This window comes from Acipenser ruthenus, chromosome 7, assembly GCF_902713425.1.
Source record: "Acipenser ruthenus chromosome 7, fAciRut3.2 maternal haplotype, whole genome shotgun sequence".
NCBI lineage: Eukaryota > Metazoa > Chordata > Actinopteri > Acipenseriformes > Acipenseridae > Acipenser > Acipenser ruthenus.
Window position 1 is genome coordinate 19,595,119 of NC_081195.1, and position 26,322 is coordinate 19,621,440.

The 26,322-nt window shown below is 37.2% G+C and overlaps 1 protein-coding gene across 2 annotated transcripts; it reads right to left on the bottom strand.

The window, feature by feature from the left end:
• Positions 1-126: 126 nt before the first annotated feature.
• On the bottom strand, positions 127-26,322 carry LOC117415377 (annexin A7-like). Of its 2 annotated transcripts, XM_034025640.3 has the most exons (14): positions 26,141-26,322; positions 25,184-25,241; positions 18,557-18,785; positions 17,511-17,615; positions 16,848-16,906; positions 13,759-13,818; positions 9,119-9,221; positions 8,253-8,347; positions 6,566-6,679; positions 4,963-5,133; positions 3,072-3,242; positions 2,909-2,984; positions 2,034-2,146; positions 127-1,137 (listed from the first exon to the last, which is right to left on the bottom strand). In XM_034025640.3, the coding sequence occupies exons 2-14, from the start codon at positions 25,238-25,240 to the stop codon at positions 1,015-1,017; spliced, it is 1,476 nt and encodes a 491-aa protein (XP_033881531.1). In that variant the 5' UTR covers position 25,241; positions 26,141-26,322; the 3' UTR covers positions 127-1,014. The 2 variants fall into 2 exon arrangements, with proteins under 2 accessions (XP_033881531.1, XP_033881532.1); XM_034025641.3 differs by lacking the exon at positions 13,759-13,818 and having other exon boundaries at positions 26,141-26,321.

Here is a 26,322-nt window from a genome sequence, read left to right on the forward strand (position 1 = left end):
GACCCAGTAAAATACATCTAGTTGTAGGTGGGCTCAGCTAGAATTGTTTGCTTTAATACTGTGTGGACCAATTTATATATCTAAAATTGGCAACACACTTCTAATCAATACACAAAGGACTACTAATTGCTTCATGTGTATTATTCAGTTTATTTAGAAGTGGCACAGACAACACACTTTCCATCAGCACCTCTGATACTGACATTTTACAATTTGCAAACAACTGTACCCATCCACCTTCAGTTCTGAAAAACCTTCCATGTATTGGACCCAACCAAAAAAAAAAGAAAATTAGGTTTAAGTGTTCCGCTTATTTGCAGGCATGAGCACCTTGATAAAACATGCAAAAGCATGCTATTCAAATTAAACATACGGGCTAACTACAATCACACTAACATTTATATCCATGTTTACCAAATTCATCTGGCCCTCGATTACCCTAGTTAAGTCTGCTAGTTCAGTTTAAATAAACATTTAGAATGTATTTCACGCAACCACTTTAATGCATTGTAATTAAATTTGTATACAGGCACATATAATAACTTGGTTTATATCTTCCTAAGGCAATATCTTTGTACAGTAGGTAACATCACAACTGCTTTTAAAAAAAAAAAAACATTCATATACATTTTTAGACTGCATAGAGTACAGTAATTGTCACTATTAACTGGCACATACCTTGATTGTTACAAGCAAACAAATGCGGGCTAAAACATTTAGCAAGAGCATCTACTACCTGCTTCTCAGGCTCCAATGCAAAATGGAATGAGAAAGAAGGCTGATAAATATTACATAAGTCCGAGATTGACACCAAAAAACTAAACTCTACAAAAAAGTTATTTTAAGCAAGTACAAACGATAAGCACTAATGATATAACCAATGCCTGTTCTAAAAACTAAAACTTATTTATTCTGGTACATACACACTTCTAGGAATTACTGAGGATTGTGGAGATCCTTTATGTGAAACACAACTAGAAAAGATTATACAATGTAGTGGGATTGGGCTTGACTTTATTGTCCAACAATTGCCAAAAGCAGGTTCTTGTAGTCTCCACTGGTTTCCCCTTGAACCGCTGTGTGGAGAGTCTTCTGGTACATCTGCATGAAGGCCTGTTTGATCTGTACAAGATCAATCTGCAAGGGGAAAAATACATAACCATCAGAACTCTAGAGTAACAGACTGACTCACAGATTTTGCTCTGCTCCATTTACTGTACGCTAATAAGTATGCATACACTTAACCATGCATGCAATTGTTGTGAAAATATGACAAATGATTTTTGATTCAAAAATACTTTATATGAAAGAAGGGTATACCTCCGATCTAAACACATGTGCACAAGTTACAAACTGACTTTGGACAAGGCCTCAGTACAGCTCAGTGCATGATATGTTTGTATCAGAAAGCATGGATATCCATGGAGTCAATTCGAAACAGATGAAAAGACTGACAAAACTTTGCAATGTTTGATATTTACTATATACGGTAGGTCTCAAATGTCTAGTTTTGAAATAAACACATGTTCTACAGTAGCATATCATCTGGTACTGTGCAGCAGGTTAAATAAATGTTTTTGCAGGCCTTGCTATCATAGTCTTGCTCCCTCATGGTCATTTCACCTGGAAAGTGAAATATCTCACTCCCCTTTGGACCTTTTTTCCTGTCAGTAACCAATCAGCTGCTTCCCCTAATTACTCTGCAGCCAGTAAGATGCTTCACAGCGTTGAGGTGAAAGGGCCAATGGAGGTGCAAGTGTAACACATGTCCTAACTAAGAACCTTCTTTTATCGATTGTAATACCAGATGTCATGTTTTAAAAAATGAAAATACATTCACAAGACATTCTCTTAAAATTGCACTCTTGCAACATATACAGTGAATTTGACGTTCATAACATTATGAAAGTATTTAGTTAGCTACAATTACTTGACATAGTTTTGACATTCCTGACAATCGTGCTTGGATATATTTAATTGCTACGCCCTACCCAGCATTCAGGCATACTCGGTATTTTGTATTGTTAACTTACCTCACTGCGGGTGACAATAATTCTAGTGAGAGTAGAGTCATCAGTGCCAGCTCCCTTCATGGCCTTGAACAGTCTTTCAGCAAAGTATGCTGGGCGATTCTGGGCACACTTCACTGTATACAATCAAGCAGGGCACAGTTACTGTAGACAAGTTGTGTTTAAAGTACATATATGTTCGCCATTTATTTTCTTTAAAATAACTCAGACTCCCAGAAGCATTTCAGTGCTCCTGGTGAGATCCATTGTCCATTTACACTGAAGCAGTTTAATTAACTGCTTTTTAGGTTTTTCTGATCATTTATTATTCATCAGGATTTTACATAGCTGATTGTGAAACTGAAGACATAACAAAGGAAATCAAAACAGATGTGCAGTAGATGAACTGAGAGCATAAAATAATTAATGTGAAATCAAAACAGATGTGCAGTAGATGAACTGAGAGCATAAAATAATTAATGTGAAATCAAAACAGATGTGCAGTAGATGAACTGAGAGCATAAAATAATTAATGTGTTAATTCTGAAAGAAAGTGCTGATCATGTTTTTAAGATATATAAAGATCCAATGAACACAAAATAAACCAATATTGATAAAGAAAACTGCCATTTAAAATGTAATATTACCATAAAAACTTAAGAACAAAATGTAATTCATAATTCACACAACACTGTCGGAGCATCGCGAAAACGAGAGGGTACGAGGAGAATGATATGAAAAGAAAATTACAGAGCTACTCTGTGAGTGACGAATCGTTTGCCCACCAGAGAGTTGTTCAATAATGTCAACATAAGGAGAACTGAAAACAATGCAAAACAACTCTGTATATTAAAATTCCATTAAAACTTGAAAACAGTCTAAAAAGCCCAGTTTCTTACCAATTGCTTTCAGCCCAGATTCCACACTGCCAGTGAACTCCTTGTCGATGGCACTCTCTAACTGCCGTTTACTAATCTGCAGCGAAGACAAAAGAAGTGATGTAAATATTCCCATACCATACAAACACTGATAGTAAATGGTCTCTGCACTGAAAATACAGACCGTTGCATAAGCTTCAGCAGTAGCCTTCAGCTGCGGGAAGCTGCGAACAGCCAGAACCATGTTAAAGCTGGACTCGTCGGTGCCCAGTTTGCCCTCTCCTGCCTGGTACAAGCGCTGGGCATCTTCCTGTGCTTTCTGGAGGTTCACCGTCTGGTTCTCATCCCTGTTGCCCTGAATTATAAAATAAAACACTACATCAAGGCCTCGAAATATGTAATCGTTAGCACTGTGCATGACTGGTAAAATCCTTGGACTGAGTGAGTTGACCAGTTCAGAGATATGCCAGAGGAAAGCATGCACTGCATGGACAATTAAACTATTAGTAACAGTATAGCACAAACAAGCACAAACAAGCAGATGGGTGGGTTGACACCTAGAAACATAACATTAAGTACTGATTCCACCATTTTATTATTCATATATCTACTATGATAGAATACAAGATTCCAGAAAGACCATCCCTATTCATATCAGGACTTACATCTAACCTGGACTGACCTGAATATAAAGAAAAGGTAATACTTTCAGCAAGCATAGTAGCAAAGAAAATAATTGTGGGTCACTGGTAAGAATCAAAACCTCCCTCTGTCACAATTTGCCCATTTTAATTAGCCCAAAAAGCTATGGAAATCCATAATAAAGTTAAAAAAAAAAAAAAAAGGTGGTGACAAAAAAAGATAAAACTGTTATATAATGCATTTACCACATTTTTACTGATGTGAACATGCAGCATCACTTTTGGGATTGTGTCTCAAGTTGCCTTGACACATTAGACATTTGGGCTATCCCAGAGAGAAGTAATAAATTCAATAAAATAAAAATAAAAACTGAACACACAAAAAATACATACATTAACATTTGAAAGAACACACACAATTAGTATTGCGATATACCAACACAGGATATACCATGACATACGGTATTTATGTCATTGCCGGATGCGGCGATAACAAACAAGCCTTTGGGCTTGACTACTTTTTACAAGGCCGTACAGAGCAGGCAGTACAGAGCTTGTCCCTTCTAACAAGTGAGCCGAGTGTACGGAAGTGCATTCTTCATATCCAGTGGTTTTGAAATTCCTCTATTAAAATATCCCTCATGCTGTGCAGTATATTACAATGAAAAAAAAAAAGAGCAGGTCACTAACTTTTCATGACATAAAACTAACGCATGAAAATTTAGCTTTCGAAGTGTTAATGCTGTAAATATATAATTAAAACTTTTTGAATTTCAGATTCATTTTGTTTTCGGTGTAACTGTCCTGAATCTGTACTTCACTGTATGCACTTGCTGTATTCCCCAAATAATGCAGTGTTGAAAGTCGGCTAACCGATATCTCTGTTGTAAAGCTCGGTGATCTTTTGTGTTGCAGTGAAGACATTACAGCCTACATTTCTCATAAACTACACCTTTTTGAATGCCCAGTGTGTTTACATTTCCCAGTTCCTAAATGTGGTTTCATGTGTAGAGAGACAAGCCGCCTTTCAGCAGTAGGTAGTTACAAATTAATTTTCAAGTATTTCAATATTCAAACAAACTAAAATATACTTAGGGACAACAATGACGATTGTCATATTTGTTCTCATAACAGAATTTATAAATAAATGTATGAAAACAAATATCATGCAAATTAAACCAATATATAAAGGATGTCTGAAACAAACAACACATTCTTACTAACGTCATTTTATGGGGTACCAGATTATTATTATTATTTTTTTATTCCTGAGAGTTATAACTCTCCAATGCTGGTCCAATGCAGCAACATAAGAATCATCCTAATTAACAAGTTTTGTTAAAATCGGCTATGCGGTGGTGTGTCTGGGGGGGCTGTGATTTATCCCGGAATGGCCCATTTCTTTCACGACATACCCTTCCATGTAATCCTCACCTGGCACATAGAGATGAGCAGCCTCTCGAAATGTCCGCTGGTGTCTGTCCGGATGTCCTTCTCGAGATCCCTTTGGAACTCTGTATTGTAGCACTGCACAATGTCCCTGATCTGCTGGTTGTCTCTGCTGCAGAGGATCTCAATGAGAACATCCTCCTGCGTTCCTGCTCCCTGCAAGCGAATGAAGAGGGCCCACGGTTAACAGACATTTAGACAATATTCAAACACAGAACAGAATACTCAGTCCACACAGATGGAAAAAGTATGCAAAATAATCAAGCATAGAAATGATTCTTAAGATACTTTGTTAGTCCAACTAATCACAAGCCAGAACTCACAAATAAAAGTATCTGTCACGCTGAAAGAGCAGGACAAGAACTAAAGGACATATGCTTTTTTATCTGCCTTGGCTAAACAAGTTTGCTTTATTGCTGCTCTACACTAGATGGTGCTGTTGCTTACTAATAAGTCACGTTGGCTGATCTAGCCTATATAACAGTCCTAGAACTGAAGAGCAGCTCCTCCCCAGTAGCTTTTTCAATTCATTTTCAAATCCTCCCACTATGAGGATTGGCCATGGGTGTGGTAAAGCTTTCTTTCTTAAAAGACATGTTTAACAAGGTATAGTAAACAGTAGGCATTTGGGTGGAGTTCCTTAAAACACTTCCACGTGGCCGCTTCCAAATCCTGAAAACACTGCTAGCAAGGGACCAAAGTTCTTTTATTTTTTCTAACATTAATTCATTTATTAAGTCTAACATTACACTTAAGTGAAAATGTGACTTGTGCAAGTGTTCAGTTAATGTTCATGAATTAGGTGAAGGGTTTCTTACATTCCTTCCTAGTTCATCATGCCTACTTATTGTGACTTATGTTGTGGAATGTGTCCAGCACCATGCGATTAGGCAGGGTGTGTCCCACAGGCACTCCTGTTTTTTCCATTGATGGTTACAGATAATTTTGCTGTCTCCATTGTGCTCCATTTAAGCAGCAAATGCTGAGAGTTCCGAGGCTCATTGTGAGGGAGGTATCCTGATCGGGAGGATTGGCATTTTGGGTCTAGGAACTAATAGTCAGGTTGCAGTTACTTTTACATTGAATATAACAGGTAAAGGAAGGTATCAGAAGGCGTGACTTGGCACGGCAGCAGACAGCACAGAAGGCCAGAGTTTGGCTCAGTTTTGTTTGTAGTTTTTCTTTTCGTTATCAACTGTTTATGTTGGCATCAAATTGGCACTCTCTGCTAAGACTGCAACGCCCTGCTTGGAAGGAGAGTCCTATAAAAGAATTAAACCTGTGTTGATTATAAATGGCACCCCTCCCCCATTAAAGAGACAGTGTGCAGGAAAATAAGTGTGCTAAAAGCACTTCAACTGCATATCTGTGTCCATTGAGTTGCACTTCATCACAAAGGCTAGAGATGCATATTTGGAAAAAGTTTATTTTCAGCCAAGCCCTTAGTAACGGCCACAGCCCTTTTGTTTGAGTTTTCAATAACCAAACCAAGAATGTATTTTAAAAATGACTTGCTGTATACTTCTAAGATGTGTAATTGCCACTATTTTGAATACAAGAAAAGTTATATACATGTTATCTTCAATACCTTCATTGCATGCCTTAAACTCCAAGCATCATAGTATGTGGTAGGCATGAACAGAGCAAGGATGACTTCTTCCATGTTTCCACTCAGCTCAGACTTCAGTTCTTTAATGACATCCTGTCAAACAACAAGCAAGCAAGTCAAGCATCTGTTTCTGATTCACTCGGATTATTTGTGTATCAAACTGGGGTGGGCAGAGGCCTGTTCAAAATGTTTAATTTAACCAATTAAACCACCACATGAAACCTGTCACAGCCCCTCAGTTTAAGAATTTTCTAATGAACTTGTCACTGTCTGTGGAAAGGCTAAAGACCAAACTAAGATTAGCAATGATGTTTTAATATACTAAAGCAACTCATTATAGACATAAAACCTTTTCCAACATTTCTGAATCACTTACATCATATGGATTTAAGATGTTGCTATCCATTATTAATGCTACTTACATTAATCATAAGCCTTTAATGTTAATTAGGCATTGGGTCAAGTACATATACTGCAATAATAATATTTCCATTCACAATATTAGTGAATTGTAATTAGCTTTATACCAACATGTCACAATAAACTTTAAAAAGGTCTCCTCTTAAGGCATTTATTCCTGGATAATAATTGCTTCCATCTAACCCAATCAATGTTGTGATTTTAGTTAATATAAATGGCCACTTTTTGTTATTTTAAAGAAGACCTGCAGATTGTAGAAACTGAAGCTTTAGTCTTAAGTTTGTCTTTGCTGCAAACAGAACTGGGTACATGGGAGAAGTGAAGGCTCCTGCTTTCTTTTTAGACACCGAAGATTGATAAATTTTGAGCTGCTTTTTACAATAAGTTGAGAAAAAAATAATATAGATTGGCCTGTGGAAAATACTCAGTGTAAAACGCTAAGGCTATGAGCAGAACTTATTTCCTGACTATCTTTCATTTTACAGTTTCAGAATCGTTTTCAGATGTGGAATCTTTAATTAATTTATAATGAATGGCTGCATTTCAGTCCAGGGCTTAAAGGAATGAGCTATGAAGATAGGCAGAAATGAGTGCATTTACTTAGCCTAGAACAAATAACTTGGAGGTATATAACTCCTCTCATTTGTACATTTCCTTGTTATGTTCATTTTATCTCAACTGTTGGTATTATTTTATGCAGGGTTTTCATTTACGTTGCTGAAGAATTTTCTCAGTACAGTGTCAGTGTGACATGTGTGACCTCATTTATTTACTAAGCTCTGCGCTCGCAAAGAGGGACTCGCAGTCAAATGAGTTAGCAGTTGCCATGACTGCAAGCACAGTACAGGTGCATATAGCAGGGGCAATCCAGACTCCATTTGCAGAGTCCAGGTGCAGACATTTGACTAGAATCAAACCAACGTGTCCTTGTTCAGAGGCCTCCTTAAAAGGCAACAGGGTCCAAGAGAGTTGCAGTGTATAAAGATAATGGTTTATTATTTAGGTAAAATATATTTATTTTGTATTTCTTATAGAGAATAGACACAAAACCAGGAAAACTAATATCAATTGTAGTAGAGATAAACTAAATGTGTATACGGTTTCGATTTCAAATTAAAAATAAAACACGTGTCCCACATTCACATGTGGAAATAATGAGTGAAGCAAGCCTTCATTGTGTAGAGAAATTATTATATATATTAGCTACTGAATAAATAGTTTAGGTTCACATGAAAAAAAAACACACCTTCCCATACAATGTCTTAAACATAGCTTTGATCTTCTGTCTTTCTCCATTGGTACGACGGGAAACAACGTCAATGATTGCTTGTTCGTCCGTCCCTGAAAACAAACAAAACATTTGACTTAAGTAACAATGTATTAAAAAATGTGAAAGGCCTAAAGGAAAAGATAAGTTAGATAAAGAATCATTTTTTAATTATTAAGACAGGATGTGCATTTTTCCATCTTTAATGGCATGTGAGTATTTTTTTTTTAAAATAACCCGTTCAGATCATTAAGTTTCCATAGTACATGCATTATGCATCAACACCAGCATATGCACAGGCAGTCAGTGTCACAAGGTATATATTTTCCTAACCAATCAAAGGGGAAAGTTCGATTTGGCAGGATACTGGGCTAAATGCACACAAAGTTTAGCATACAATGCAGTCGTAAAGTGAATCATGGATATAGATGCTAGTGTGTTTACTGGCAAATAATATAAGAATATGATTTGCAATTTGATTCAGAAAATATAAGGGGCTGTTGTGAAAGTGTCCATACCTTTACAGCTGGGGAACCATAACAAAACTGAATAAAAGATAGAACTTTTTTAAAAGGGCTGTGTGGTCCAGTGGTTAAAGAAAAAGGGCTTGTAACCAGGAGGTCCCCAGTTCAAATCCCACCTCAGCCACTGACTCACTGTGTGACCCTGAGCAAGTCACTTAACCTCCTTGTGCTCCATCTTTCGGGTGAGACGTAATTCTATGTGACTCTGCAGCTGATGCATAGTTCACACACCCTAGTCTCTGTAAGTCGCCTTGGATAAAGGCATCTGCTAAATAAACACATATTAAATAAACAAATATTAAAAGATAATTGGGAGCTTACCAAATCCCTTCATGGCTTTCCGCAGGATCTCTGCGTCGTTTTCAGCATTAAAGTTGGGGGTCGGCTTGATTGTCCCCTCATAGGCTGGCATTCCCATCATTGGCTGAAAACACAAAATGACACGGGTTATCCAGAAGGCCTAGGAGTTGCCACAAGATAATTATACAAGCACACTTAACATTGGTGTTCATCCTTTTAGGTACATAAGAAAAAGTATAACAATGAAAACTATTTACAATTATTTTGGGGGAAAAAAGTATTTCAACTTAAAATCTGACCTATAAATGCACATGCCCCAGCAGCAAACAGAAAATCTGATGAGGCAGACTACTGCCAGGCCTAAAACATATTAAAGTAATCGTAGCTAGCTAAATAATTCCATGAGTCCATCTATTCTGCACTGTCATTAGCTACATATGTCTCAAAATGTGCAGTTTTGAAAGAAACACATGTAATAGCAAACATGGACTTTCATTTCAAATCCTTCCAGTTACTATAAGTTAGTTTCAATTTCTGCTGCCTCTCTCTCAGTAAATATGTCATACTTGCTGAGAAAATGCCACCCTCCAGATGACATAACCAAACAAGTGCAACACTACCTGAAAGCATTGGTATCAAACAGAGGTTTCTTTAACCAAGTGTAGTCCCAGATAAAAATAAAAATGCGTTTCTTTCAAAACGGGATATTTGAGACATATATAGCGAATGGACGTGCACAACAGGAGAGATTTAGATCTACAGGACAACTACTGTCAAATTAAAACAATTGTAATACATTTTAGTGAATAATTAAAAAGGATGAAATAGATCAACTTAATACATACAATTATCAGGTTTAAAACAGGGATATTTAAAACTTGCAAAGCAAAACAATATGCATAGGGAAGCGTTTGCAAAACATATTATTTAGCATGTTTGTCTGATTTAGAATGTTTTTGTAAAGTTAGATTTATTAAAACTCATATATGTCTGATTCCAAAACCTTACATTTTGTTGTATAAATAATTAATGTAAATCAAGATATTTTCAATCTGATTATACACTATTCATATTCTGGTTCATAAATCAGAAGTACCATAATCTATAAAATGTATTTATAAATCAGGAGATGTGGTTTAATTGTAACAGTTTTTTTTGTTTTTTTTTTTAAAACAGATGTATTTGTAAAAATGTATTCCTGATAATATAAGATCAGAACTACTAAATTTGTGATTTGTAAACTACAAAACACATTTTTCCTGGTTTGTAAATCAGTGCCACTATTGTCTAGTATATAACCCCGACTTTTGGATTTACTAAGGAGGGAAATGTTGCCTTTGATTGGTAAGTCAGCCTGGGCCCCAGAAGTCAATTCACTACACTGTAGATCTGTTATTTTCAGCAAAGGAATCTCGTACAGGTTTTGTGGTGCTTGGCAGGGTAGCACTCCAGTCTTTTAAGTGTTTCTATGTTTCGGTTATAACGGATTCAGTGTGTTCTTGACATCCTTTGAAAACTCATAGCTGTAGATTTCTGACATGTGGCAATCCTACAATGTGCATTTCCAGTGAGCATATATTTGCCATGCTGTTCAACTTATTTGTGATAGTCAATTACATTATTTTGGCAGCAACTTACAAAAGGGCTAGACTGTCTAAAGGTTTTTTTTAGTTTGTTTTTAAATCTATTTTCCGTTGTGTGGAACCTAGCAATAAAGCCTGTAGATCAGTTATAATAAGAGAAGGGCTGTATAGAGAGGAATGTAAAAGTGTAACTGCCTGCAAGTTATGAAAGACTGGGAAATCTTACACACTGATCGTGTCTCTGTCACACTTCACTGTACATGGTGAGCATGATACTGCTTTGATTTTGCATCACTTCACCAGACTTATCACACACTCTTAGTCTCCTAAAGACGTTTCAGTACGCATCTAGCTACAATCTGATAAACTGTTAATACCGGTATTCCATTTTTTAAAATTTGTAAACTTTCAGGTACTGCGTGATTTACACAATTTTGTAATCTTCAATGCAGGTTTGACTCCTGCCTGGTATTTCTTTATTAAGAATATTGCTCTCCTGCTTCACTAACTTAAACAGAATCAGCAGGTGTCCTATTGTAATGCACTCAGACAATACAGCATGTTAGAATGGCTCAGTGCCCTTCCTCTGTGAGTTTATGACTTTTACAATACAAAAGAAAAGCAGACTGCTTTCATTACAGCTGAAACGCATTAAACCAGCTAGCGACGGATGGGTGGAAAAATATTTTAATAAACCTGCTATACCGGTTTTGTCTTAATGGATCCTTAGAGTGACCTCAATATTGTAACTACAAAACCTGTAGCTCTAAAGGTTGTAAATGTAATTTAATACAAGTATTTCTACATGTATAACTGGCCTAGATTTCTACAGTTAAACACTCATTTAATATCACCCATTAATGAACCCTCTGCTTATTATCACCACATTCAAATTTACAATAGGAGTAAATGGGTTTTCACACTTTAGTTAAAGTCACTCACATGTATTAGTCATGCAGTTAATTCCCACTCCCCCAAAGCTTAGTGGTAGAAGGTTAACATGTAAGTTGCTGCACAGTATTGGAATTTTCTGACATATACTGTACGGTAGGACAATATGGGCTACAGAACACTGCAATTGTAGGTTTACATCTTTCTTGTGTTAATTATTACAATACGTTGTATATGTACAGTAAAGTAGATTTAATAGTTTCAAATTCTTTTATTTATTTATTTTTGCATACTATTCACGACTAACCTATAAAAGTATAATCTCAGCAATGCACTTCTTATGCAGTTTGCTATGCATTTCTACCTTTTGGGTCAAAAAGTTTATGGGATGTTGTGGCAGTGTGCCCCGCCCATGTGTGTGTTATGTGTTGCGGGTGGTGTGTTTGATGAGTGGAGAACGGGTGTGGATACGAGAATAAGCAACTACTACGTACTTGTTTGTTTAGTGTTCGTCCACTGCCTGTTTTGTTTGTTTATTTATCAAGTGCCGTGTGCTGTGTTTGTTTAAATATTTTATTTGCTTAATTCAATTAAACACACTGAGCGCCGCAGCGTCTCAGTTTCACCTGCCAGTACTGTCTGTCTCTGTTCCTTTCTGGTCTGACGTCACCCCTACAGCCAGCCTGTTCACAGATGGCATAAAGCAGAATTTAAATGATTCATTCCCATAACAATGTGGGATCTCCAGGTTCTTTGGGCATCATGGATGCCAAGTATATGTTTTTTTTCTAATTAAAATGTTATTTGGACCAAATGCAGCCCATTGCATTACAAGTCTGCATCTGGTTACTGCAAATTAATTTTCAGGGTTTAGTGTGTTTGATTCAGTACTGTACCATTTCTACACTAAATAACAAGACATAATTTCAGTGTCTTATACAGTAAAGTCTGATAAGTTCCTTCCTTAAAACTACCGTCTCGGATCTAACGTACTTAAGTCAGCAGTTCCTAAGTTCTCATTCACATTTGGTAAACATTTGTTTGAATTTGCTGCAGCAAATTAACGAATTTAGTTTTAGTCACAGCTTGGTTTTTTATTGAGTGATACTTGTAATTGCTAACTGCACTGAATTCTTGATTTGATTATTTTGTCGTTGTTATGTATTTATGGGTCTGTTTTGTATATGTGTGTGTGATGTAATCATTGCATGTAATCATTATGTTGATTTTATTTGAATTGTATGTTGTCTTTGCTGTGGTTTCAGCCTCTTGATCAGGTCTCCAATATAATTTAGAACTGGTTGGCAAAGTAAAAAAACTAACATGACTAGCCTAAGGGCATACCCAAGGCTGGTTGTGACAGTTCTACTGTGGAGTTGTCTTTCCTGAAACGCTCTGAAAGCAGTCTATTATCAGTGCTGTCATCTTTTCTAGATACCTATACTGCTCTACAGTACAGACAACAGGTTAATGCCTGGAATCCGTATCAGGTTTATGCCACAAATTACCAAATAACTTGTATATAGTTACACAGTCATTACTCATGAGTAGCATAAAAACATATTTTTAACCCATTTAAAATATATATATGTTTTTCTTTAAGTTATAATTGTATTACTTAAAAGGACTATTCTTTGATAATCCACGTTAAGAATGTTTTTCAAAGTCAACTAACTAGGTAACAGGCACGTTAACAGTGGCTGGGAATCGTTTTCAGGTTATGTTGCTGGTCTGTTCAAATCAGTGCTTCAGTCATAAACTAAAGAAGGCCAGTACCCATTTTGATAGGAGTTTATCGCAAGTCGCGGTAGTTGTAAATGATTTAATACGATTTTGCAAATCTTGGTATTTGAGATCCAGCTACTTGGTTTCATTGGGAAGACAAAACTATTGCATTTCATCTATGGTGGTTTAAAAAATAAATACAAAAATAAATAAAAAAATAAAAATGATGCAGAGACACTTTTCAAAATCTTAGTATTTGTTATAATGATTTAAAACAAATTCATAAAAAGAACATGAGGCTTAGTAAGAGCGTTTGGGGAGGGTGGGGGACGGTAATCATGGATTTTAGGAGTTAAAGGGATTAACGCAACATAGGCCAGTCTGGGTTCAAAAAATAAAATGTACTCTCAAATTGCAACTCATTCTTGCAATACAAATGCACACTCATAACCATGCAGTCACCTGCTCATAACTCCTTTGAGGTTCTTCCCAGGCAACAAACTGTGTGCCTCCATAATACATCTTAGGAGAACAAAACAAAAACAGAACACACATCTAAATCTACAGAATCAAGAATTCATCACGAAATGAAAGCATGAATCTATGAACAGTGGCAACATACAGTTTGTCTTTCAGGAATTACAATTTTCAAAAGTGCACTAATAAGTGTAGTGCAGTATATAACTGAAATAAAATTGTAAAAGGATACTGTACTACTCAAACATTGAAATGATTGTTGGCAATGTAATGCCACAAATATAATACCACAATCTGTATTCTTTATTGTCCACATGGTAAGGGATTTCTGGCAAAGGAGCCCATGGTTTCGTAGGTCTTTGGCAATTCTATATGTTTCGTGTGAATGCCTAAACAGCAGCTTATGCTTTTCTTATCCTCTGTAATATTGTGATGGACCCCACAATACTGTTCATATATTAGTGTATGCACTGCTTAGCATTGTACGTGCAAGAAGTGCCCAGAGCTGTCATTTACCTGTTCTTTGTTTCCTTAATATTTGCATTTTTAAAATGGTACACCCTTACTAGAGTAGGTATCAGACCTCAATAATAGAATAATACATTGTTGCTTCCTTTCCCTAGGAAATTAATCTTGAAATAATACAGAACGGAGTGTTTGCGCTAAAATAGCATTATATAATGTATTTGCTGTACTGCAGAGTACAGTATAAATTGTTATATTCTAACAGTCTAGGAAAAAGCAGTGTGCTACTTTTTCTACAATATTTAGGAAGAAAAAAATCATTAGATCTGAACAAACTGAATCTGAACTCTCCAGATATCTACACTTAAGTCACTTTTTTTTTTTTTTAAATAGTTTTTTATAAATTTAGTCGTTGCCAATTATTTTTTATTTTCTCCCAATTTGGAATGGCCAATTATTTTATTATGTTCAGCTCACCGCTACCACCCCTGAGCTGACTCAGGAGGGCGAAGACAAACACACACTGTCCTCCGAAGCGTGTGCCATCAGCCGACCGCTTTTTTCACACTGCGGACTCACCATGCAGCCACCCAAGAGCTACAGCGTCGGAGGACGACGCAGCTCTCGGGCAGCTTACAGGCAAGCCCGCAGGCGCCTGGCCAGACTACAGGGGTCGCAGGTGCGCGGTGAGCCGAGGACACCCTGGCCGCCCTAACCCTCCCTCCCCCCGGGCGGCGCTCGGCCAATTGAGCGCCACCCCCTGGAAGCTCCCGTCCTCGGTCGGCAAAGGAATAGCCTGGACTCGAACTCGCGACGTCCTGACTATAGGGCACATCCTGCACCGAAGTCACTTCTGTTAAGAACTCACACACTTTTTTTTTTTTTTTTTTTTTAAAGAAACCTATATTATAGCAAGCTTGTATTTTCATTTTAAAACAGGATATCTGGTTCTACACTAGGGTAAAGAAATTGGCAACTGAAAACTTCCTTTAACCTAGCATAGTACCATATGGCATGTGGAAAATATAGAAATTATGTAACTTACATCTTCAAAAACTGCACATTTGAAACCTATACAAATGTGCATTCCTATGTGGTTAGAAAGCAGTTTTCTAGACACCTAATGATTAGGTGGGGGAGGGTACATAGACCCTGGGGGTAAATTTCAGGAAGAGGTTGTACAATTTCATGATTCATTAATATTTCAAATACGAGTAGTAACAGGTTGCACTGACAGCAAAAGGTGACCGAAAAATCTTCAGATATCTATTGATGGGGAGAGGGGGGGGGGGGATTATTGGTTTTATCTATTTTAAGCATCCCTTTGTGGCTACTGCTTTCATTTCAATTTGTCTCCAAGAAAAGTAAATGTGGTCTGTATGGCTAGTAAAATAGACATTGCTCTTTGTCTAATATTTAAGGAAACTGCATGTCGGTGGACCTACACTGGTACACAGAACTCAATATAAAAGTACAACTGAACTTCTTCCTTTGTGAACAGATGTGGGACCATCAAGAAGAAAGTTAAATGAATCTAGCAGTATTAGGCAAAGTCTTTCAATCAAACCAATCGATTTCTCACAGCTGCAGATGTATAGTAACTAATGTGTATACACAACCTAAAATGAATGGCAGATACAATATCACAGTATTTTCACTTAGTAATATTTTAATATTGCAGTTCACATGCTCAACTGAAAATACCAAATATAAAAGCTCTTGCTGATTAAACATTAAAATTGATCAAACATATCTCCAGACTATTTTATTTAATAAAAAAAACAGTACGGTACATATTGATTGTTTCAGGCAATGAAAACACACAGGACATAATAGGGGCGGGAAAGACAACAGCACCCAGTTATCAAGACCAATAAAACATCCCCTTTGTGAATGCTTACCACCATTATCAGTGAGGGGGCACTAGCCGGTTCCACCAGGAATTATCCTTATGGTGAACCTTAAATTACAGCGCACAAATCCTTTCAAAAGTTAGGACGTGTGTGTGTGTAGAACAGTAAATTTCACATGGTGCTGTATTTTACTGTGTCCCTAGGACAGCTATTGCATTTAGCATCATTTAGAAAATGGTACATGTACAGCCAAGTTAGAAAAAAAGGATAAACCATATTAAAGAACAAATAAGTTACAAATAAAGGACCATCCATATAAAAGGAGTTACAGTACGTATCTACAAAAAAGGGCAAAGTTACAATATATAAGTTAAACAAAACCAGGTGGGCAGTTCTTGGGATCACTTCTTCACTGAGATTAAAACTGAGGGGTCTGGGGTTTGTCTCCATCCTTTATAACTTGGCTGGAGTCACTAAAGAGGTGACTCTACATTTGTTTAGAAGGAAAATGATATCCAAAGCCCTGTGCAGTAAAAGAAAATGTTTTAAAAAAAGGCAGGAAGGACAGTTTGCAAAAAAAGTTTATATAAATAAAATTACCCAAGTCTTAATTAGTAATTAACTTTAGCTTGCATGAAAAATGTAAAACAGATTATAACCAAAAGTATATGTTTCTGAAATAGAAGCCCCAGAATGGAGAGTGTGTGTGGCTTATACTGTTCTGTTAAGTGCTCTTAATTCAAGATTGTGGCATACCTGTCCAGGGGCGTGGCCGGGTCCTGGGGGCTGGCCTGGAATAGGTCCACCTGGGTATCCTGGAATTGGGAGACTTGCATTAAAAAGAAAATTCTCTCAACCCAGACCTAATGCAGTTTCTTTTTTTTCTCATTGGCTAGCTCAAAAAGACAGCCATTCATTTTGGAGCATTAAAACACAAATGGAGGTTCCTGTTCTAATCACTTAATTTGTAATCAAGGTCAAAAAGGGTAAAACATTATTTTATTTTTCATATATATTAGACACACACACACACACCTGCCGGGTAACAATGGTACACAGACAGGGCTATTTTTCCCACATGCATTTGTTCCAACCACATGCTAAATAACTTCATCATGGTGTTAAGTAGTTAACTGTTTAATAAAAGGGACCAGTGGAAAAAATGCTAAACTGCATGGCTATATCCTGAATTAACTTGACAGTATTCCAGGGGCACAGAGAAGACTTTCAGTCTTGAACCTCCTAGAAGATTCTACACTACACAACTTGAAAACATGACACGAGATTCAGAAACCTCTACAGTAATAACCTAATGATATGACCAAAAATAATGGCCATCTTTCAACAAGACGGCACATTACTAACTGCAAAATACAACATTATCTCAGTGCAACTGCTCATTTTTCTTGACGGCTCTACCTGGCTGAGGCATCTGTCCTCCTCCGTAACCCTGGGGAGCCTGTTGTGGGTAGCCCCCGTAGCCTGGACCTCCTGGAGGGACTCCGTACCCCGGGCCTGCGGGAGCTAGCAAGAAAAACACAATCAAGGCAGAACATTGCTTCTTCAGGTCATTCAAAATACGGCTGAATTGTCACTTTATTTTTTTATTTATTAGAAGTAACCAATTACTTCACTGCAATAAGGCACTTCACACAAAGCACATTTCAGTAGTTCAGGACACATCCCCAACGACACAGAATTGGTAATGACTGGCATTTTATTATTATGGAGTATAATAATCAACATGAAACCCACTTGGTTTGAGGGTCCATTGACTGGCCGATTGGGCAAGACTACAGACCCTTGTAGTTAACTGTGGGGTATTTCAAGAAAGGTGGCGGGATGTGAACCAACTGAATGAAGACTACTGCCCTGAATGTGCAAGAGTCTAAAACATGTTATCTTAAAAACCACAGCAATACACCAATAGCTGTCATCTTTCAATATGCACTGCAGGATATTACAAGCACCTGGTTCACACACCATATAAAATGAGCAGAGTGCACTTGCAAATTGCATTTTGAACACAAACTAACTCGGTCCTGAAAAAAACAGAAAGGGTAAATAAATAAATAAATAAATAAATAAATAAAAATTATAATCATCATTTTAAAAAGAACTTTAGCTCGCATGCAAACGAACCTGGTCCCTTTGCTCGCAGATAAGTGTGAACAGCAAGCACATTGATACATTGTTTCCAACTAAACAAACCAGACCAAACTGACCCAGTGTGAATGCAGCCTTAAATTCAATGGCCAACACTAAATAGTAGTCTTTTAGAATGCCTTCAGATCTGAAGACAGTGAAAAAGACTTCTAGTTGAAATGCTTGTCCAAGTATTTACTTTATTCTGCTACATCCACCTTCAGCCCCACAAAGCAGGCCTTTGCACCAGGATACCGTCTTGCCACTTCCACCTCATTAAAATCGGTCTCCCAGAGAAGGTCTTTAAAGCATGTGTTTACCTCCAGGGTAAGAAGGGTATCCACCTGCAGCAGGTGCCTGGGGGTAGCCCCCTGGGGCAGGGAATCCACCGGCCCCTTGCGGTGCAGGGTATCCCCCAGCTCCGGGGTACCCCCCTGCTGGGGCTTGTGGGTAAGCTCCTCCACCCATGGGGGGGTAGCCTCCTGGAGCCCCCCCGGGATAGGGGTACTGGCCTGCACCAGGTAAGGAAGGATCAGCACTGCCCTGAGGCTTAAAAAAAACAAAAACACACAACATGTTGGTATTTAACAAGGGAACATTTTAAACACACCCCAATATGTATTAGGACAGATTAATAAAAGCAGATTGACTGGGGGCATTTGTTATTCTATAAAATATGTAATTGTGTGCAGCACAAACTGGTAAAAATGATAGATCTTCTACAAAGAGAACCCTTAATTGTTGGATAAGAATTGCTTAGTGTGAAGTTTGCTCGTTTTAAACTGCGTAAATCTTCTATTGGAGCAAGACCACAACCAAAGTCACATGTCGGAAACACAGATGCTCACTGCTTTGAAATACAGCTAATATGACTAATGTGCATATCTGTCACTTCATTTTGGTTTTGCAGGACTGAATACTGTTAAAATGACAAAAAAACAAGACTTAAGTATGTGTTTAAGCAAATTATTTATCAAATTTATGTCTTCCACAAACAAGGTCAGCTATTCTTATAGACCAGACACTGCATACCATAAACAGTATACCACATCATATACCTCACCGGGTTTTCAAAATGACTAAAACTTCGCTTTAAACTAGTATCAGTCCCAGTCGAGGAGAATTATGTTTGCACAAATACAACTATAAAAAACACAAAACAAGATACATTTAAAGAAAAGGTGACAAATATGTTTTTCAATTAAAATGAGCACAATTTAATACGAACACAGGAGCCGTGCAGCGTAAGATATTGACACGACTTAATTAATAAAAGATGAATAGACTGGAAAAGGCTAGTGGGCTTAATGACAAGGAACATTTGAGGTTCCACCACCATTTACATCAATGGAAGTGACCCTCCTCTCTAGCGGAACCTCGTGTATTGCCCAGTCCTGGTGGGACTGAACACATAGGTGGAGTGCCTTGCCAAAGGTCACATAGCGAGTCAAAGGGACTACAGTAGAATTCCAGCCCATGAGCTTCCGACTCCCTCATACCCTGGATAACTAAAGATCTGTCAACAGAAAGATGACTTGGGATGGGAGGGGACACCTATCATGATGGGATTACAAGTAGATGTTAAAATGTATCTGATGTCAAATGAACTGCAAACCTCAGATTTCTGCATAACATTTTAGCCGGGTGTATTAAAAAGCTGAATGACTATGTAGTTTGCATATTGTAAAAAAGGCTAGAGTAGAGTTTGATTTTATAAGACATTAAATACACCAGTGCATCAAAGCAATAAAAAAAACACAAAAAATATATATATAGCATGAGAATGAGAATTAAATTCAATCATCCTCAAGTACTATACACACACAATTTACCTCTCTCAGTATACACACACACACAAAATGTTATTTACATTTTAAACAGTGAGCAGATAGGTTTGTGGATTGTCTGAGTAGTAGTCTTCCTTGGGATAACAAAATACTGGAGCTCAAGTCATGTGATTTCATAAAAAACACCAGGTGCTCAGTGTTTGGTATCTGAGTTGAGTTAAAACCTGCAAAAGATTAGTTGATTAAGAATCTGTATAAATAATAATTTGAAAATACATGATTTTAATTAACGAAAGAACAGTGAAAGATACGACCATGCCCCGCTTGAGTAATGATCACCTGGTTGATGATTGAAGGCGGCCTGTCAGAGAGAAGTTGCCCGGAGAATGTTCTGCTTCAACAAATCAGCAGACTAGTCCAGAGAAACCTGGAAACCTGCTGTGTGAGGGACAGGCCACGTCCTGGAAGGCACAGGGTCACCACACCGGCCCAGTACCATCACACATCCGACTGATCCATCTGCTAATCTAATTGTTTTGCGACTGCAGTGGCTACAGCACGAGAGATTTCAGGAAGAAATAACCCACACATCAGCAGAATGACTGTAGCTCACAATCTGCATTAAAATGATTTGCATGCTCTGAGGCTGTTCAGAAGTAACATGTTGACAGCTGAGAGGCGTCTTCTGTGGGCCAGAGAACATCCAAAGGTGGCGGCAAAGAGTGATGGAGTGTTTTATTCACCAATGAATGCCGTTTTGCTAAACAGCAAGCATTCGACAATGCTGTAGCATTATTGTGTATTAGCCTCTTATGTACTTTTCAGTTGCAAAAAAAGGAATTTGGCAGCCATTTAACATATAATGGACATAAGATCCAAAGAATCGCGATAGTATTGAATATCATGATACTGTGCATGGTATCGTATCGATCTCCCTAAATTAGGTATCACAGAACACATGTGTGTGTGTATATGTGTATATATATATATATATATTATATATATATATATATATATTACACACACACACACATACACACACACACACAGTTGTAATCAATCTATAATTTCTAGAAACTTCCTCAAACAATATTATTGGAAAAATCTTTAGTAGCAAAAGTTTTGCTTTTGTGGATGAGGAAAAAAAAAAAAAGTTAATAGATGTTTACAATTATTTATTCAGCAATTATTTTTGCAAAACTCCAAAAAATGCCAATTCAAACGTATTCATACCCTGACAAGGAAAATGAAATTAATAGCCAGTTGCGGCACCTTTAGCAATAATAACGATTGTTCCAGTTCATTCAAATTCCGAGGACTTCTCTTGTGCACAGCCTTCTTCAGCTCATACCAAAAATTCCCATTTGGATTTAGATTGGGACTTTGACTAGGCCATTCCAGAACCTTGCTTTTATTAACCATTCTGAAGTAGATTTTGACGTGTGCTTTGGATCGTCGTTGTGCTAGAACGTCCAATTGCGCTTTAAACAAAGTTTTGTAGCGGAGGGTTTCAGATGATTGGTCAATATCTTTTGGTATGCTATGGAACCCATTTTACCACGTACTGGTAAATTTCCTGTGCCATTAGAGGAAAAACAGCCCCACAGAATGATATTACCACCTCCATGATTGACAATAGGTATGGTGTTCTTTTCTTTGTACGCCTCAACAGACTTTCTCCAAACATAACGACTATCAGTGTGATCAAATAGCTCAATTATTGTTTCATCACTCCACAAAACCTCTGACCAGAACTCATATCCATCATTCAAATTCTGTTTTGCAAACTTTAATCGATGTCCTTGTGACGTTTATTCCCATGAATATTTATTTTTATTTCTTAATATCTATTTCATTTGCCATTTTTTTTAAACTGTCGTCAATTTTAGCGAGACTAAATAAGTGCGGTAAGGTATTTTTGTCATTTGTAGCAAATACGAACATGATATTTCAAAAAATTTGTCTGAATATTTGTCCCAGCAACAATTTTTTTATGTATGTAATTTTTTTTATTTTATTATATATATATGAGACACACACACACACACACACACACACACAGAGCATCAAAAGAAACGTATCACTTCTATTTGGATAAAATTCACTAGATGTGATCGAAAAATGACAAACACTGTTTTAGAGCAGGTGCAGTGACTTTTTATTGTGTGGATTACCAACTGACATCACGTAGATGCTGCAAAATGATCTGTCACTCTTGGGCAGGTGTTGTGACTCTTGGTCTCCCAGTTTGTGGCCTGTCATTGACAGAGCGCGTCTGGTTATACCGTCAGCGCCACGGTACGCAGCCCTAGTCCAGCCTCCAACATGCCAATTGCACGAAGGTGCTGCACTCTTGACAGGCGTGCCATGTTTTTTTTCTGTGATTTTCTTTATTGCTTTTATTCAAGCTTGCAATTCAACAGCTGAAATCACTCTATATCCAGTGTCCAATCAACTGTCTCACTAATTAGGTGATTAAGTGCATCTGCTTCAGTCATAGTCACTCAAGCGTGTCATGGTCAAGGATGAATGATCGAGTGATTCAAAAGAAACCAAAAACATGGTCAATAATATAAAATAATAATAATGTTTTCAAACCTGTAATTGCTATAAAATGTTAACATATGATGAATAAAACACAAATGAATGACCTAAACTGTGTTTTTCATTAACCCTTTATGCTCCTGTGTACTACATAAATGTTGAATAGAGATAATCAGTAAACCGTAATTATCAAATAAAAATCAAACATCAAAACGTGTGCCATTATCGACTTGCTCTGTGCCACTTATTGAAATGTTTTTTGCAGTCTCTGCTTCCCTTGTGTTGGAGGGATAGTCACAAATGCATGCACAGGGGGCTACTTTGCGCAGGTATTGTGATGGATCTGGCTGCCACAGACTCCTGCTTCATTGGCTTGTACCCAGTACTGTGTTTTGATAGTATTTCATCACAGCACTGCCATTTCAAACCAAACAGCTTCCTGTTTGCAGTTGGCTTACCTGTAAAGTAGCTGCATGCTCTTTTGTTTGTACAGGTCACAAAGGTAAGTGACTATCTTTTCAGGAACAAAAGCCAAAAAGCTCTCCAATGGAGAACGCAAACTCTCAAGCTCCACAGTGGGGTGCACATCTGTGTAAACAGCTGCAAATTCAAACGATGGAGGACTACCATGATCACTGATCATAGTAGGGATCAGTAATAAGCACCCAGTCCCCTGCTGTTCTCCCACATCCTCTTCATCATCATAGCTGAGTGATAAGTCAGCATCACTGTTGCTGGTATCGAAATCCTCCGAACCAACTTCGAAACCTTCATCACTCCTGTTGTCGCTCTCCACGTACATAGCCATGTTTAACTTTCACTAAAATCTGTATACACTACAACTAAACAAGTAAAACTAATAATAGAACTATATATATATATATATATATATATATATATACACACATACATACATATACACAGACACACACACACACACAAAAGTTGAATGACTTCCCGCAATATCTCAGTCTTCTAAACGCCCACTTCCCCGACTTTCATTGCACATTCCACAGTACTAGCACTGCCTTAAGGAATGAAACCTGAAACACTAGACTGAGAAACTGCTCATAGAATAGAATGGGAAACTTGACGAACGCACGTATGGCATGGTACTGCAAGTGGGTTTTCATTTGACGAACGTGAGTACGTCATGATGTTGAAGTGGTTAAGCCTTTTCTTAACTGACAAAATATCAATGTTTAACAAAAAACAATAACACAGAGAGCGACAAGTACACCTCAATAATAATAACTGCAGCGACTATTCTCAGGAACTAAATTGGAAACAAAACGACTGGGGGGGGGGGGGGGGGGGGGTGGGATGACATAGGTCCACAGATGTGTGAAATCCACCGATAAATTAGGTGTCATTGCGTGTGATTAGAATGCATGAATAAAATAGAAACTATTAATGTAAACCAAATAAGCGTTTACTGAAGATGTATGCAATGTAATATGTTGCAGACAGAAGAATGTTTTATAATAAGTTTACTTTGACAGTGTTAAACCTAGCCAGATCTTTTCAAAACATGATAAACCTCTAACCTAATTCCATAGCTTTTTCTGTTACCAAAAAAATAAAAATACTACAAAATCATAAGACATTTTATGACAGGAATAAACTAAACTATTCAGCCCATCAGAGCTCACAATTTGCCTGCAACATAAGATGTGTATGTCTAGCTGCTAGACAAATATCAGAAGGTATTATCGTTAATTTATTCCATGCATTAATATTAAATAATGGTAGCTAAGTGTTGCTAGTTTTCTGGTATTTCAAAACAAATACAATTCTATTATTTATTTATTTTTTTACTTTAAAACTAAAAACAAGCCTGCTGTGTAATTTTAACTTCTTACATTTCAACAAAATACGTACCAACATAAGTGTTTTTTTATTTTTTTATTTTTAAAAAAAGCTTTTTTTAAACAATTCACTGCTGCAAGTCGTTCTTTTGAACCTTGAGAAAGTCCATCATAGTCTTGTTTCAATGAGACAAAATATGTTTGCTGGGCTTTAAATAACTGCCTCCGGAGAACTAATTTTACAGAATCGGCATCATTCTGTTGTTCATACCGAAAAATGAATTGTTGCATCTATTGCGCTGCTGTCGATATCTGCTCCACAGGTTTTAGACTGACACAGGCGTCTATGTGTGAGTGAGTGAGTGAGTGAGTGTGTGTGTGTGTGTGTGTGTGTGCACAGCAGGCACTGAGTCTACACTGGCTTATTTCAGAGATAATACTTGTCAGGGAGCCATGGATAATTTAAGTAGAGGATGAATGGAGTGCAGATGAAACAGTATAATGAAAAAAATTATAACATATATATATATATATTGCACACTAGGCACTACAATACCTACATACTTAGTTACAGTAATGCAACCAGCCTAGGGCATTTCACAATTGTTAAAGTTGCATCGTTTGTAATACGATACACCCATCTCTGTACAACCACACCCAAATAAAGCTATTCAATCAATCATTAGAACAAAATGTTAGTTCGGGTGGAGCCATTTAGATGGTAGTGTGTGATTCCATGTGGTTTCAGAGGTTAACATTCAAAAACAGCACTAAAAGTAGGGGTTCATGAAATATATATAAAACTTACAGGATATCCAGGGTAGGAGGGAGGGTAACCAGAAGGTGGGTATCCTGGGTAAGACATTCTGTAAAGTAAGAACATTTAAATCGAAAAATGTAATCCATTTAAAAAAAATAAAAATAAAAAAGTGCCAACATAACTTCTGATTATTAGCAACAGTATCAAATTCCCATGCAGCCCATTTTAAACTTGTCCCTTTAGTTCATTCCAATCAGTTCCCTAATTATTTGAGCACCTGTGTTGGACCGTGGCTCTGGACAGTACAATTAAATAATGATGGACAGCATTGGAACAACGTTTTGAAATATTTATATCTCAAATTAAAGTATAAATAAACAATAAAAAAACAAAACAGAGGAAAGGAGGGCCTGTGATATTACTAGTGCAACAGAAGAAATAATATTATTTTGTTTGAAGTACACGGGCTAATGCGGCATATTGAATGTCAAATGTATCCGGTTAACCAAAAACAGTTTGAGTACTTCCGTATATCTAGTGTGAAACAATAGAATTTCCGTAGGCGGCCCACGAGATTGGGGCAGAACTGGGTGTGTCAGGTTATAGTAAATATACAAGTACTACTCAACATTGGTGTTTGTTACGAACTAATTACAACATCTGTATGGAAAAGAAACATTTTTAAAAACTGTTAATAACTACTTACATACTACATAGAATATTAAAAGCAGCCGTCCATTTAAACTGTGACCTACCATTTTACATTGTGAAGCGGGGGGTAGGGTCAGTTGAATTTGTTTCTAACAAAATGGCTTTTTCACTGTGGTGTCTCTTTCTTTGGCGTCTTACTTATTGATTGAATCGTGCTAGTAAAATCAGACAGCGTATACACTGCACTACACCAAAAACATAAATTAATATGCAACGTATTAATTGACCAATAAAAATAATAAATTATAATTTTTGCTGAGCAATCTTTATGTCGTTAATTAGTCGTCCACTTACCTCTACGTTTGCGCTTTAGTTTTTTTTTTATTTATTTTTTCAAACGGGAACTGTAACGGTGGTCAAATCACTCCTGCCTGCCGGTAAATCAACGTTGGATGTGATGGTGTTGTTATTGCTCACTTTTGCTCCAGCGTAAACATGACGTTTTCTCAGAATACAGCAAAGGGCGGACCTTGGCA